Source organism: Callithrix jacchus, chromosome 11 (assembly GCF_049354715.1).
Source record: "Callithrix jacchus isolate 240 chromosome 11, calJac240_pri, whole genome shotgun sequence".
NCBI lineage: Eukaryota > Metazoa > Chordata > Mammalia > Primates > Cebidae > Callithrix > Callithrix jacchus.
In genome coordinates this window covers 36,731,446-36,747,572 of record NC_133512.1, presented here as the reverse complement: position 1 = coordinate 36,747,572, position 16,127 = coordinate 36,731,446, and the positions used below count along the sequence as shown (strand labels likewise).

At 37.6% G+C, this 16,127-nt stretch overlaps 1 protein-coding gene across 2 annotated transcripts in view; it reads left to right on the top strand.

Annotated features, from left to right (window-relative positions):
• The window catches only part of SP4 (Sp4 transcription factor), a 98,311-nt gene extending 82,815 nt beyond the window's left edge, over positions 1 to 15,496 (top strand). For both annotated transcript variants that reach the window (XM_017975264.4, XM_002751505.6), the window contains exon 6: positions 11,993 to 15,496. In XM_017975264.4, coding sequence (XP_017830753.1) covers positions 11,993 to 12,240 — 248 coding nt within the window. In that variant the 3' untranslated portion in view covers positions 12,241 to 15,496. The remainder of the gene's footprint in view (positions 1 to 11,992) is intronic.
• Positions 15,497 to 16,127: the final 631 nt, after the last annotated feature.

Below are 16,127 nucleotides of genomic sequence, written 5' to 3'. Positions count from 1 at the left end.
ACATTGTCCCTGAATTCAGTTCCTTTCTGTTGTAGAATGTAGGTCCTTGTTTCCTTGCCAGCTGGCAGTTGGGAGCCAGTGTTTACACTTGGAAACTGCCCACACTCTTCCTCATACTGTCCTTGTGGCCCCCTCCTGCAACAGTAGGACATGTTTCCCTCACACTTCTAATCTCCCTGATTCTAACTAAAGAAAGCTCCTTGCTTTTAAGAGTTCATGTGATTATATTATGCACCACTGGATAATTCAAAATAATATCCCTATATTAAGCTCCATAACCTTTGTTCAATCTGTAATGTCCCTTTTACCATGTTACTATTACAGCAGGTAATTTATCTCCTAGCACAAGTTCCTCCCCTAGTTCTTCATTGTTTGGGTACCATGGGGTTACAATCTCCTAAATTTCATTATTCTCCTAATAAGGTGTAACCTTCTCTTTCCAGCTTAAGTTTTGATTTCTCAATAATGAAACGTTCTTCGCTTTTATGGGCTGACCCCTTCTCTACATTCTGTTTGCTTATTGTAACCTTCTAGGTGCATGAGCCATACAGTTTGTTACATCCACAGGCTGGATACCAGTACTTAGATTTATCATGCCTTGAAAATGGATCTTTTAAAACATTTTCTCACAAATTCTCTCTTTTCTGTTTACTTTTTTTGGTCACATTTTCATCTAAACTCTTTTGGTCCTCTAATTGCTCTAGAAGTTGTTTACTTTCTTCGTCATAGGAGAGTGAGGTTAATTTAGTTTCTAATAGTAGCAGGTTATTTTGCTGGTAAGTCACGGCCACTTGTTTATTAATAGCTGTTTTAATTAATCTCTGTGCTAGTCCCCTCACACAAGGGATAATACAAAAATCCCACTGATGTTAAGACTCCTGCCACAATTATAAGAAATGTAAGGATTAAGGCTTTAAAAAGCATTTTCTGCCAGTTTGTTGGCTAGAGTTGTCACTCCTTGTAAAGCTTTTCTGATGGTCCCATCCGGGGAAGTATTGGGAATGAAAGTACAACATTTCCCACCTAGTATAACATATATGCCCCCTTTTTCTGCAGGTATCATGTCTAGCACAAGCCTGTTTTCCCAGGCCATTTGGCTGGTGGCATTTAACTGGCTAGTCACCACTTTGAGGGCATCCTGAGTATAATCAATGAATCTCTGTCAATTATCACAGACGTAGTTAATCCAGTCCACATTCTTAATAGTTGACCACCAGAAGAGTGCTAACTTAAACCAAGCAGCTATGTGGTTTCGGGCCTCAAATTCATTAGGAACCCCCTAGGAACTCGTATAGTGTTAACATATATATTGGGCTCAAAATAATTTGTCAGATCTCTCTGGTTTCATTGGTCCTGTGTATTTTCAGGTATCTTATGGAATGCCAGGATGAAGGGAATGGCCAACTGGACTAAAGCACAAGTCTCAGTCCAGTTGGACAGTAACAAGTTATCATCCTTTTTTCACACAATACCACCAGGCATCATCCATGGTGTATGGTGTGCTGAGTAATTCCTATTGCCTGACTCAGCAGAGATGTTTAGGATGTGGGTACAAGTTGGGAGTTCTCCTGCAGTCTTATTTAACTCTTCCTGTCTGCCTAGAGAGGCAAGAGGAGTGTTTTATATTCCCTATAGAGAATTAAGGGTTCTGACCTATGCAGTGCAGGAAAGAGCAATGACACTCTTACAAGTCTCATTTCCCCATGTATCCTTGTCTCAGTATAGAGCCAACATGCAGCATGTTCCTTCAGGATCAGTATTCCATCCTAGGGGAAACAGAACCACCTGTGCCTGAGGTCATCCCACAGCACATGCGTAGCATTACTCTTGTTGAGGGCTTACACCAAAAATTTGATCCACTCGACCCAGGCATTCACAACCTTGTACCCTGTCTTCAAGTTTTCAGGTTTGCTTTACCTCAATTATTTTTACCCTTTTAGGGTCATTATTTGGTGGACTTACGTGTTTACTAGTCTGTGGGGTTGGAGTAGTACCAGGCACATGGGGGGTTGAATTTTTGAGTAGTTTGAGAATAAATTGCCCTAGGGGGTCTTTGCCTGTGATGTCTGCTCCTAACCCATATAACCGAGACACTTCCAGAAATGGAGCCAGCTCATGTTTTCTTTTTAGATTTTTCTCAAAAGAGTTAACTTTGAGGGTTCTTCAGGTGACCCATGCACTCTCCTTTACCAGTCCATTGACTCAAGGATGGTGATTCCACCCCCGTTCAGCTGTTCACCTTTCCAGCTTGGGTGGAGCTTGCCCTCTTAACAAGTCTTAATCAGCACCATCTCACCAGCCTGAAAGCGGTGAACCATGAACCCAAGAGGTGGAGTTTGAATTAGAAGTCCTTTTAACCTAAGGTATAATGGGGTGGAGTATATGGCCAGTATATAATTTCTTAAGAATTGATTCTTGGTTTCCATAATAGGGAGGTCTGCAGCTCTGTCCAAATATGGGACCCCCATAAAATGACTCATAGAGGGACAATCCCAAGTCTTTTGTTGGGGCCATTTTCATCCTAAGGAGTGCTACTGGGAGACATTTGGTACAAGGCATTTTAGTTTTTAAGATTAGTTTGGTGATATACTTTGTAAGAGTTTGATTCATTCTTTTTACCTTTCCAGAGGAAGGGGGATGCCAAAGGGTGTGATAATCCCATTTAATTTGTAAACCTTCCATAGTTAAGGTTATGGAATTCAGTGTTAAGGAATCTCTTAACATTCTTGAGGTAAAGTGGCTCCCATTGTCTGAATTTATATTTTCCAACAGGCCAAATCTAGGTACAATCTGTTTTAATACTATTTTGACAAGTTTTCCAATAAGGTAGCTGTTGGAAGGGGAAAAGCTTCTAACCAGCCGGAAAGGTAATCTATGATGGCCAGTAAATACTTTAGTCTTTCTACTCTGGGCATTTCTGTGAAATCTATTTGAGTGCTTTGAAGTGGTCTCAGTCCAGGAGATCTTCCTGTTTTCTGGTCATCTTTTTGTTTATCTTTTAACAAGTTACACAGCTTCCACATACTTGTTTAGTGAGGGTATAAATCCCTATACACCCATAATTCCTAAGTATTGCATCACACAAAGCCTGGGGTCCCCAGTGACGCCCCTTTTGTAATATAGATATTAGTTTTCTCATTAGGGGTTTACTTATCATTTCTTGTCCATCAGGAAGTACCCATTTGCCATCTTCAATCTCAGTGACCTCTGTCCTGTCTAATTCTTCCTTCACTCTGGTAAACTGGGGCCTTAGGGATGTCTGGGAGCAGGCTAAATAGTCTTCCTGTTTCTTCCTCTTGGGAGTCTTGCTCAGCAGCTTCATCTGCAAGCCTGTTTCCTGTAGCTTCTATAGTGTTCCCTTTCCGATGAACATTTATATGAACGGAGGCTACCTCTGCTGGAAGCAGGAGGCTTTCTAAAACGTGTTTAACTAGTTCCCCATGTACCAATTATTTTTCGCTGCTATTTATTAGACCTCGCTCTGTCTAGATTTTTCCAAAAGTGTGTACCACCCCATAGGCATACTTAGAATCAGTATATGTAGAGCTATCTTGGGCTTTAAGGAGCTTTAGGGCCTGGTTAAGACCATATAATAAACAGGGATGGGCTGACTAGCCGCTAGGTAATCTACCTTGCTCACACAAGGAGTGTTTATTTCCATCAGTGACAGCGCGGTCATTATGTCTCTTGCTATCTATCACTCGGGACGACCCATCCACAAACAGCCTTATATCATATAGTGCAGCTTCCCTAAGGTCTGGTCTAACTTTTGTTTGGTATTTTATGATATCTAAGCAGTTCTGATCTGATGTCTCTTTGTTCCCCTCTCCTTTCCATAAAAAACTGGCTGGATTTAGGCAAATATTTGTTGTTAACGAGCAAATCATTTTCTTCTAGTAATATGGCTTCATAATCTAGAATCTGAGAATCTATTAATTATCCCCCAGCTTTTTGATTTAATATATTCCTGACCTGGTGTGGGGTGCTTACTATCAGGGCCCCACCAGAGGTTAGCTTTCCACTCTCCTCTAGCAGCAGGGCTGTGGCAGCACTGCTTGCACACATTCAGGCCACCCCTGAGAGACAGGATCCAGAAGCTCGGAGATAAAAGCAGCAGATCCCCTCTTCCCTCCCTGGGTTTCAGTGAGCACCCCAAGGGCCACGCCCTAGTCTACTGTTACAAACAGATGGAATGGTTTTTCTAAAGATGGAAGGGCCAGGAGTGGGGCTGAAATGAGGGCCTGCTTTAGCTCTTTCACTGCCTGAATTTCCTTTGAGGACAATTTTAGGGGATCAGGTTCCTCTTCTAGTAACTTGAGATATAGAATCTTTGTCTTTTGAGCATATATGTCGATTCATAACCTATAGTAACCAGTTAAACCTAAAAATTTTCTGAGTCCTCTTTTTGTCTTAGGCAAAGGCAGACCCACTATTCTCGATATTCTCTCTGGGTTTATTCTTCACTTCCCTTCACTAATCAGGTGTTCTAAATATTTAATTTCTTTTTCTACAAACTGCAGTTTGTTCTTAAAAGGCTAGCAGTCCTCTTCCTCCTAGGAAATTAAGAAAGCTTATGGTGGTTTCTGATACCTTGGCCCTCCTCTTCCCAGAAATTAAAGGATTATTTGCATATTGTAACAACTGGTTCTCCTGCAAGGTTGAAATTCCTCCAGGGCTTTTTCTAAGATTTGACCAAATAAGTTTGGGGCTTCCATGAAACCCTATGGCACCACAGTCCAGGGGTACTGTTATTTTCTTCAAGTTATAGGATCTTCCCATTCAAAGATGAAGAGGTGTTCCGCACTCCTAAAGTCTAGGGGGCACTTCCAGAATGCGTCTTTAAGATTCACCACCACACTGAACCACTTAAGTTCATCAGGTGTCTTACTAAGGAGGATGTAGATGTTAGGCACCACAGAGTGGTAGGTCTGGACAGGTCAATTTATAGCCCTTAGATCTTGTACCAATGTATATACCCATCGGGCTTTTTGACTGGGAGAATTAGAGTATTGTATGGTGACTTTCAGCGTTCTAATAGTCCATCGTTAATCAGTCCCTCTGTTACCAGTTGGATACCTTTTCTCCCTTCAGTAGAAATGGGATGTTGTTTTCTGCAAACTACTGTTCCTGGTTGTTTTAGTTTTATTTGTAAGGTTGTGATTTTTAACCTCATCTCTTGCCTTTCCTAACCCTCACAAGGGGATTGATTTTTCTTTCCTCCTCTGTTAGGAGGCCCATCATTACTTTTATTTGTCCTTCCTCTATTCCTAATCCTAAATCCAATCTCACAATCAGGTCTGGACCCAGGAGGTTAGTTCTTGCTTCAGGAACATATGAGTCACCCCTCAGTTTGTTTTGGTCCTGATTTAATTAACATTTTCTTAAATATCGGAACCTGAGATCCCTCCCCTTTTACCCAATACTGTCAGTTTTTCCTTAGAGAGTTCTGTACTCCTTGGTTGTTGAATTAGGGAAGAGCGAGCTTCCCCAGTATCAACCAAAAATGTCGCTTCTCCCTCAGGTTCTGATTTCAAATTTATTAAGGGTTCCTGGTGGGACCTACTCACAAGGAACTCCTGACACCCCTAGTCTTCATCAGTGGTCATGAGGTGGATCACCATTTCTTTTTTCCATTTAGTACATTCTCTCTTAAAGTGCCCTGTCTTTCTGCACTTCTGACATCCACTCATAATCTTAGGAGCTTTTCCATGCATTTTCCTAATTTTTTTTTGTGTTGAAATCTGTTATTCCCTTGTCTCCTTAGAGGGGAATCTTGGTGCAACCTTTTTCTGACTATCACTTCCAAAGTGGAAACCATGAATTTTGCTTTCTGTTTCTGCTTCTCTTCCTTTCGAACTTATAAAGACCTTCTGAGTTTCCCTCTGTAAGTCCTCAGTTGGTTTCTCATTCCATACATCAATATTTTGAAATTTTTTTGTAATGTCAGGCCAGCTCTTAGTTACAAAGTTAACCTTCAAAAGGCCTTGCCCTACTGGGTCCTCTAGATGTAATCCAGAGTATTTTCTCATCTGATCTCTTAGCCTATGTAGGAATACAGAGAGAGTTTCTTCTTTTTCTTGTTGAATCTCGAATGTGTCCTGTGTCCTAGGAGTAGACTCCTTAATATATTTATTCCCTGAGGTCCTACATTTGGGCCTAGTCCCTGGGATCATTATTATCCCATTTAGGATTGACATTTGGAAATTGTTGTTTAGCTGGCAAGATTTCTTACCCAGGAGGATGTTGCCTCTCCCACATGGTCATGTCCACTCTCCTAATCATTCCCCTTTCTTTTCCTATGAACAGGATATTCCTGATGGATATCATTTCAGCCCAGGTGTAAAAGCTGGATCCTAGAAATTGGTCCAGGTGGTCTGCTAAACTGAGGGGATTATCTCGGAGTGGTTTCATTTTTTTTCTTGAAATTCCTAACTTCCGTACTTGTAAGAGGAGCATTTACAAAGCCATTCTCTCCCTGTCCCATGGGAACATGCTAGATGCCTGCTGTGTGGAAGGGATAGGGAAGTTATCAATATCCCTTTTATAGTGTTCTAGTTCTTTCTTAAATTTAGGTAAGGATTAGAGGCAGTTGGTTCGGCTCCCCCATGGTCTCCAGGTCTTTCTTCCTCTAACTCTCTTTCTGCCCCTTGATCTTCCTGCCCCCTATTTTGTGAGATATGTGGAGGCGGCATGCATGATAGGGGGTCTCAGGGCTTTTCACTGGGTAAGGGCTTTTTAGTAGGTTCTTTTTCTTCTTTAAGCGGGAACATGGGGGCTAATTCCTTCATCAGCAGAGTATAACCCATTTCTTCTTGTGAGGTTGGGGGTTTATGGTCAAGTACTGTGGAGTACAATCTTCCAGGATGTCGCCTAAGTTTCGTTATCCACCTAATAAGGTTATACCCTGGTCTCCTTCCCCAGTAAAGTTTCAATTTCCCAGTAACAAAACTTTCTTAGCTTTTATGGGCTGACGCCTCCTCTACATTCTGTTTGCTTATTGCGATCTTCTAGGTGCATGAGCTGTGAGGTTTGTTACATTTGCAGCCTGGCTGCCAGTACTCATATTTATCATGCCTTCATCATGGACCATTTAAACTTCATGTGTTTGTACGTTCCAGGGATTTGGGTTTGGAAGCTTTTGTTAAGATCACTCTGCCTACCACAGTAACTGATGTCAATGGTTTTGATAATTAGTCACATTAATTATAAAAATTATTAATATATTGTGCATAATTATAAAATGCAAATATAGAAATATGTGGTTAGTGCAAGCACTCTTTACTACCTGTTTGAGATAAAGTATAATGATAATGTTTGCTAAGAGTAGGAAATTTAGAAATTTTATCTCACATAGAAAACACTTATCTATGAAACAGGATAATAAATTGTAATGAATAATTTATCTAATGAAAGTATAATTGTACAACACAATTTACTTGAGGTTCTAGCCAGCTTCTGTTGCTTGAATTTAATTGTATATCCATACCACTTATGAGTAGACAGACTAGAAAGTCCACACAGAAAACATGTCACCATCTTTCCACATTAACCACTCAGTTTGCCACTGAGTAGCTAGGCACTTGAATTTCTTTCTTTTTTTTTGAGATGCAGTCTTGCACTGTCTCCCAGGCTGGAGTGCAATGGCTTGATCTTACTGCAACCTCCGCCTCCCCGGTTCAAGCAATTCTCCTGCCTCAGCCTCCCAAGTAGCTGGAATTGGAAGTGTGCACCACTGTGCCCGGCTAGTTTTTTGTATTTTTAGTAGATAGAGTTTCTCCATATTGGTCAGACTGGTCTCAAACTCCCTACCTCAAGTCATCCACCCGCCTCACCCTCCCCAAGTGCTGGGATTACAGGCATGAACCACTGTGCCCAGCTGACTTTCTTTACTGCTTAATTGACACTGATAGCGCTATATGGTTGCAAATAACTCTCTTAAGAGAATGGAAGTTCTTTAAAATAAGAGAGTCTAAACTTACACATTTTCATATCACTAGTGCCTGAACATTGCAGATGTTTTGCAGATGTTTAACAAATGTTTGTTTAAAAAATGAATTCATGCACATCTCAGTTAACAAATATTTGTTAAAAGGCCACTATGCACAGGTTGATTGCCAGCTGTGCACTTACTGAGTGATCCTTTGTCTTTAAGTCATCACCACCTGATTTACTTCTAAATCACAGCTGTTGTTGCTATAAAGTAACAGTAGTCTCTATTTGCACTATGGTGGTAGCATAAATAACCCAAACTAGAAATCAGGTACCTTGAATCCTGCTCTGATACGAATCAATTAGATGAGTATGATTCCTAAGAGTCTCAACTTACTCATCTGTAAAATGGAAATATAAATAAGATCTTAAAGATTTCTTCCAGCCTTAAAATTTATTGAGAATCTATCTTTTGAAATAAAATGGGTAAATTAAAAGGCTAAAGGAATTCAAGATTTGTCCTCAACTGCTTTTAATTTTTTCATCCTTACCTAAGTGTCAGCATTTACAAAATTCAAGTCCCTGTATACCTTAAAGCTTAACTGTTTATTTTCAGTGTCTTTGATCATTTTGTTTCAAGTATGTATGCTTTAATTTTTTTTAAGACTGAAAAATAAAAAGAGCTCTGTAAGAATAGTAGAAATAGAATTTTTTCTTTTCTTTTTTTTTTTTTTTGAGACTGAGTCTCGCTCTTGTTACCCAGGCTGGAGTACAGTGATGTGATCTCGGCTCACTGTAACCTCCACCTCCCTGGTTCAAGTGGTTCTGCCTCGGCCTCCCAAGTAGTAACTGAGATTACAGGCATGCGCCACCACACCTGGCTAATTTTTTTTGGTATTTTTAGTAGAGACAATTTCATTATGTTGGCCAGGCTGGTCTCAAACTCCTGACCTCAGTGATCCAAACTGCCTTGGCCTCCCAAAGTGCTGGGATTACAGGCATGAGCCACCATACCTGGCCCAAATGCAGTTTTTTAAAAAGTCAGCCACTGCCTCCAACTTTGCACAGAGAAGTCCCAGGTTCCTCCTTTCAGAACCTAGCTAGACCATGGAGTAGGATACCAAGACCAGGCTTGCCATTTGTGGCTTGGCATAGAGTTTGTGCCTGACCGGGGGGCAGGGCCTTGTCTACACACTTTTTTCTTTTTTTTTTTTTTGAGACAAGGCCTTGCCCTGTCATCCAGGCTAGAGTGCAGTGGCTCGCTGTAGCCTTGACCTCCAGGGTTCAAGTCATTCTCCCACCTCAGCCTCCCGAGTAGCAGGGACTACAGGTGCATGCCACCACACTCAGCTAATTTTTGTTATTTCTTTTAGAGATGGGATTTTGCCATGTTGCCCAGACTAGCCTTGAACTCCTGGGCTCAAACAGTTGATCCTGCTGCCTCAGCCTTACAAAGTACTGTGATTACAGGCTTGAGCTACTGCACCTAGCCCACACTTGTTTCTTTTTGTCCCCATAAGCCCTATCCCATGATTGACTACTTATAACAAACCTGCCGGTCCATGAAAGGTTATGTCCTTCTCATCATTCACTTTACTTAAAATATGCTTTAAATGGTTGTACTTTGCATTTAGTCATTCCTGGCTGCTTCATAAACTTTTGTGTATATGTGTTTGTGTTACATGTTGATTTATGTAATTAATGGATGGTGCTACTTATTATGATTGATCATGAATCTGGCCACTTGACAAATTTATTCGTTCTGATGGTTTATGTTCTCAGATTTTTAATGTAAATAGTAATCACTCTAAGTAATAATCTATTTCAGTTTTTTTCTTCTAATAATTTTACCTCATTTCATTTTACTATTCTATATATAGGCTTGGTCAGAATGTTTCATATTATGTTGAAAATAGTAATGAGGCCAGGCGCAGTGGCTCACTCCTATAATCCCAGCACTTTGGGAGGCCAACGTGGGAGGATCACCTAAGGTCAGGAGTCCTAGATCAGGCTGACCAACATAGAGTAACCCTGTCTTTACTAAAAATACAAAATCACCCAGGTGTGGTGGCATATGCCTGTAGTGCCAGCTACTCAGGAGGCTGGGGCAGGAGAATTGCATGAACCTGGGAGGCGGACATTGCGATGAGCTGAGATGGTGCCATTGCACTCCAGCCTGGGCAACAAGAGTGAAACTCCATGTCAGAAAAAAAATAGGAATGATGTATAATTGCATTCTTATCTTGTTCCTGATGTATAAAGTAATAGATCAAAAGTTTCTCCATTAATTATGATACTTGTAGGGGTGTCAAGGACCTTTAGCAGGTAAAAGAAATAAATTTTTATTCCTGGTTTGCCAAGAGGTGTTATCAAATTGTGTTAAATTTTATCACATTGTTTTTATGCCTCATTGATTTTTTTTTCCTCCTTTAACTTTATGGGACCTTAAGTGATACAAAGTGTTTTATTTTTGTGTAGTCAGATTTGTCCATTCTCTTTTTTATAGTTTCCAAATAACCTGCTACACTTTTTAAAGTATCTGGTCCAAACTCTAGATTATAGAAATACTTGGTTTTAAATCTTTATAGCATGTATTTTGGTGTGTGGTGTGATATGCAGTTGCAACTTCTTTGTGCTACTCCGGATGGAAGGTTAATATAATATTGTATTGATTGCAGTGGTCCTGTAAGTTTTAATAGTTGTTTATAACAATAATAAAGAAAACTAATGTTTTTTTCAAAAAGTTTATTAAAATGTAAATGTAAAGAAAAAGATTATCTGACATGGACAAACTTAAGCCTATAGATTTTTATTGGTAAGTCAAAAGTAGGGGCAAGAAAGGGAATTGTCCAAATTGAATTTTCTTATTATATTCATCTGTTTTCATGCTGCTGATAAAGATATACCGAGACTGGGCCATTTACAAAAAGGTTTAATTGGGCTTACAGTTCCACATGGCTGGGGAGGCCTCACAATCATGGTGGAAGGCAAGGAAGAACAAGTCACATCTTATGTGAATAAGAGAATAAGGAAGACGCAAAAGCAGAAATCCTTGAGAAAACTATCAGATCCTGTGAGACTTATTCACTCTCTAGAGAACAGTATGGGGAAACCACCCCCATGATTCAGTTATCTCCCACCGGGTCCCTCCCACAACATGTGGGAATTATGGGAGTACAATTCAAGATGAGATTTGGGTGGGGATACAGAGCCAAACCTTATCACTTATTATCCAAGTTCTATCAGACTGGGAAAACAATATTTCATTCCCTTAAGTAACAATTTTAGAGGGAAGATCTAAAGCTAACAGTTATTCATTGTGCACGTCAACATATACCAATTAACCAAATTTTCATGTGCTTCATTATATAGAAAAACAAAATGGCTTTTTTCTTTTTAGTTAACATTAAATTTTATTCCAAAGCAAAGAAGTTGCTCCAATAGAACTATCTTCTATTTTGAAGAAAGCATATTTAAAAATTGCTTTGGATAACAGAAACTGTTGTCTTATGAAACCTAAAAGCTCTGTTAAATTTGAAATGTAGCATGTGCCTGTGTCCCATTTTTGCCTTATAAAGAACTTAGTACACTATTAAATTATTAACTTAGTTTATTTGAAATAGTTCTAAGCTATTTCATGTCTCCAAGGATTAAAACTAAAACCCAGGTTAGCAGTTTTAAAGAAGAGTGGACATGAGCCTTGACCATTATATATATTTGTTATATCTGATAGAGCGTTTTTAAATTGTCTGCTAGAAATCCTCTCGCTTTGTAGATGGGGAAACTGAGAGTCCCAGTGGCTGTTTACTTGCTCCAGCTTTTATTTCCAGTTCATGGTGGAACCAGGACTTAAATTTCACATCTTTTTGTCTCAATCACATGGTCTTTCTCTGGTATTGCACTGTTTGTTTGATAATGTTTTTAAATAAAACAAAATATTTTGCAACTAGTAAAACTATACAAAAAGTCATACCATGTAATATGACCAGAAGGGAGATTATTAAAAATTAAAATTTCACTTAAGTAAAATATGTATAACTTCATTTACTGTTTTTCTGTGTAGGTGAAAAGAGATTTGAATGTCCAGAATGTTCTAAAAGGTTTATGCGGAGTGATCATCTCTCCAAACATGTTAAAACGCACCAGAATAAAAAAGGTGGTGGGACAGCTCTTGCCATTGTTACCTCGGGAGAACTGGACTCATCTGTTACAGAGGTGCTTGGCTCCCCAAGAATTGTCACAGTTGCAGCCATTTCTCAAGATTCGAATCCAGCAACTCCCAATGTTTCAACCAACATGGAAGAATTCTGAAAAGTTATTTATAACAGAGACCTCTAGTGCTGCACTTGTTTACACACCTTTGAAAATCTGGAAATGGGCTGGTCAAGTGGATTACAGAGTAGGAAATTATGTTTTCGTTCTTTCAGTATTTCTTTAAGTATTCCAGGGTTTGGGGTCAACACGTGAAGTGTTGAATTTTTAAAAATACGAAAAGCAAACTGATATACTGGAAACAGAAAAGTATTTCCTCCATACTATAAGTTGTAGTTGTTTGGAAATATATCACATGACCTTTAAACAGAATCTTCCCATCTCTTAATATCATGTGTTAACATGTTTAAAAAGACTTTAGTAGTTTGCAGACTAGACCTTAATTGGATTTATTTTCTTTGAAAGTACTTTGTTATAAATTCAGTCAGTAGTAATTTACATGTATTCTTTTTCTCTATAGCACAGAAAACAGATAGTTAACTGATGATAGAGATAATACCGTATTTCCTTAGCTCGATTTTTGGAAAATAAACCGAAAATAGTTTTGGCCGTCTTTTCTAAATGTTAGAAATTCTTCAACAGTTGAATTAGGTTAAGTTCCAAAACGATAATCTGAGATGCATCTCAGATCTTTATTACCACTACATTATAGTAGTGTGTATGCAGACAATCAGTGAAGTCCAATTAATTTCTCCATTTGGAGACAAAAGAGGAACTACTTAGAGTTAAATCTTAGGTTAAATTTTATGTCGACACCTTAGGAAATGCTGGGAAAAAAATGGTTAAAACTCATCATAGCTTAAGACAAATAAAATGAGGCAACTTAACAGCAATGTTTTAAAGTTAGGATTAATTATATTCCTAACCCTAGGTTGAACCACAAAATTTCATTTAAAATGTTTATATTGGAAATATTTGCATAGAGTGTAAATTGTTCTGTAGTTCCATATTCTGTAAATATGAGTTACGTTGACGATGTGCAGAATTCTTTATGCTTTGACTTGGTAGCCAAAGAAAGAATTATATACTTTTTTTCCAAGGCCAGCAGAACATTCTCTTTTAACTACATTATAATTCTTGTTTTCCTCTACTAAAAATTGGCCAATCCATTTTATTTCTAGTGCTGTGTTAGAAGGTAATTAGTAATTAAAACACAGTAATGTTTTTATGTTACATTAATAACTGAATTTTCCCTAAAAATTAGCCTAACAGATATATAATAGATATATTATGAAGCAAAATTTTTATTTTTGAAAAGTCAGAATAATTTTCAGTCAAGTAAATGACGAAAAAAATATATTTCATCGTTTATGCAAGGGTCTTACAGGAAAAGGTCTTTTTTTTTTTTTTTTTTAATTTTTTTTTTTGAGATGGAGTTTCACTCTGTCGCCCAGGCTATTTAGTGCAATGGTGCGTGATCTCGGCTTGCTGCAATCTCCGCCTCCCGGGTTCAAGTGAATCTCCTGTCTCAGCCTCCTGAGTAGCTGGGATCACAGGCTCTTGCCACCATGCCCGGCTAATTTTTGTATTTTCAGTAGAGATGGGATTTCTCCATGTTGGCCAGGCTAGTTTCAGACTTCTGACCTCAGGTGATCCTCCCATCTCGGCCTCCCAAAGTGCTGGGATTATAGACATCAGCCACTACGCCTGGCTAGGAAAGGGTCTTATTAGGAAAGATGGCCAAAGTTTCATATGAAAAAAATTTGGATTATATCAGTAACTTAAACATTAGTAAGGATATTTTATGTTTTAAAGTATTTACACAGAATCATAATCAGTGAAATTGACCATTTGAAAACTAAAGATTTTACCTGCTCAGTTTATTAACATCATTACTTTGGGGATTGTTTGAATATAGGTACATGTTTTCTTGTGCATTCTCTATAATTTCAGGAAAGTACTACTCATGCAAATTCTCTTCCAAAATTGTGATGTTTCTTGTATTTTTGATGAAGGAGAAATACTGTAATGATCACTGTTTACACTATGTACACTTTAGGCCAGCCCTTTGTAGCGTTATATAAAACTGAAGGTCTTTTGTGCTTTCAGTTTGTATAAAAAAGCTTTGAGATTAAAGGAAAAAAAAATTTTTACACTGTGGTTATAAATTTCAAGTTTCTTAAAGCTTTTGTAGACTTGTAACAGAGTCTTTAAATTTTAGTTGGATTTTGTAAATTGTTTTGTATATTTTATTTAATGTACTCTTAACAACTGATGTATCTGGCTTTAAAACATCAGAGTTGGTTTGTTGTTTTGTTTGGTACAGAGGAGCATTTGGTAGTGTTAATTTTAATTTTATTATATAGGAGCTGAAACATCAGATATATATTTTATCTATCATTATGCTACACAATCAGTGCTATAAATTTTTTTATGCAAAAAACTTTCTTAATGTTTTAATCATGTTTCCTCAGAGTGACACTTTTTTTTGTTGTTGTTAATAACCAAGTACGAACACTCTGCATCATTATTCCATGAACCAGTTTTAGTGCAAACCTATATATGTCCATTAGAAATGGAAGTTATTTTTTAATCAACAATGAGGCCTATTATAAATTTATCAAATGAATCTGGATAGCTTTATAGCATATAAAATATGTTAATTTGTGTTAGCAGGTGCACATTTCACCACCAAAATTATAAATATTTTGACAGTCTCTTCTGCATACCATTCTGAGTCTACTTTTCTGTCTTATAAGAATCGTAAATTTCAATGTCCTTTATTTGACTCAGTGGGATATAGCTGTTATAAGTAATAGGGCACAGATGTGCAGTAGAGTCTTGTTTAATGGCATTTCACTGTTCATTCCCTTTACCACCATTATAAAACTTTTCTTTATTGTAATTATCAGTGCAAAGCTATGTATTTATCATGGTAAAACTCCAGTGTTAGAATAGTTTTTTCTTACTGTATACTTTCTTTGGTTAGGTTTGTGTATGTGTTGCTGATTACATTAGAACTTGATGTTAAGTCATTATTTATCACACTCTCATGAGAGCAGTAATAAAAGTGTGTAATCTAGGAGAAAAAGTTAATTTGTCAAACTTAGATAAGCATGATGTTTAGGTCCTATTTTTCAATTTTATAACTGTTTTATTGCAACAATATTTGTATTTAAGTCTCCATTTTAATGCCTTGTGGTGTTTTTTTATGCATGTCACTAAGTTGTCATCCCACATAAATTGATGTGCAGCATAGGGTATTAAATCTACATAATGATTTTAAAACAGAAATAGTTGATGGTAAAATGTAAATGTTTTGCAAAAATTCCTTATAAAAAGTTTTGTAGTAACATTTCACTTGTAAAGTTTTTTTGTAAAAAAAAAAAAGAAAATGAAAAAAAAAAAAGGATGAATCCAGAAAAATACCTGTTTCCCATATCCTAGACTTTAGACAATTATTCTGCCAGCAAAGCCTCTGGGGCCGTAATTGACATTTTTACAGTGCTGATTTGTATAAAATTTGGTTTTTTTTTTTGTGGATTTGGAAATAAAATCATGTACAAGTTGTTGCCTGCAATAACAATTGCAAGTAACCTATTAAAAATTCCCTTGAGTTTAACATGTTTCATTTAATTATGTATACTATAAAGCAGCAATAAATTATTTGAACTATCAACCTTCTTATCATGAACACTGGAGAGTTAAATGTTTCTCACTAGAAAACAGATTGGCAGTCCTTCATAATTCCTCGTTTTGAGATCTGGTCACCACTTCTCTGAACATACCGCCAAAGAGCACCAATTCAAATTGCATGTTAATTTGTAGCCATTGCTCTAGACATTTATGGAAATTAAAATTTGATTTAGAGTCACTTTTTACTTAAATATTTTAAGCAATCACTGTTAGGAAATTATAGGAAGATCTGAAAACGAAAAACATAATTAAAATATTATTTAAGCTCACAGACTCACTTAAGAAGCAGT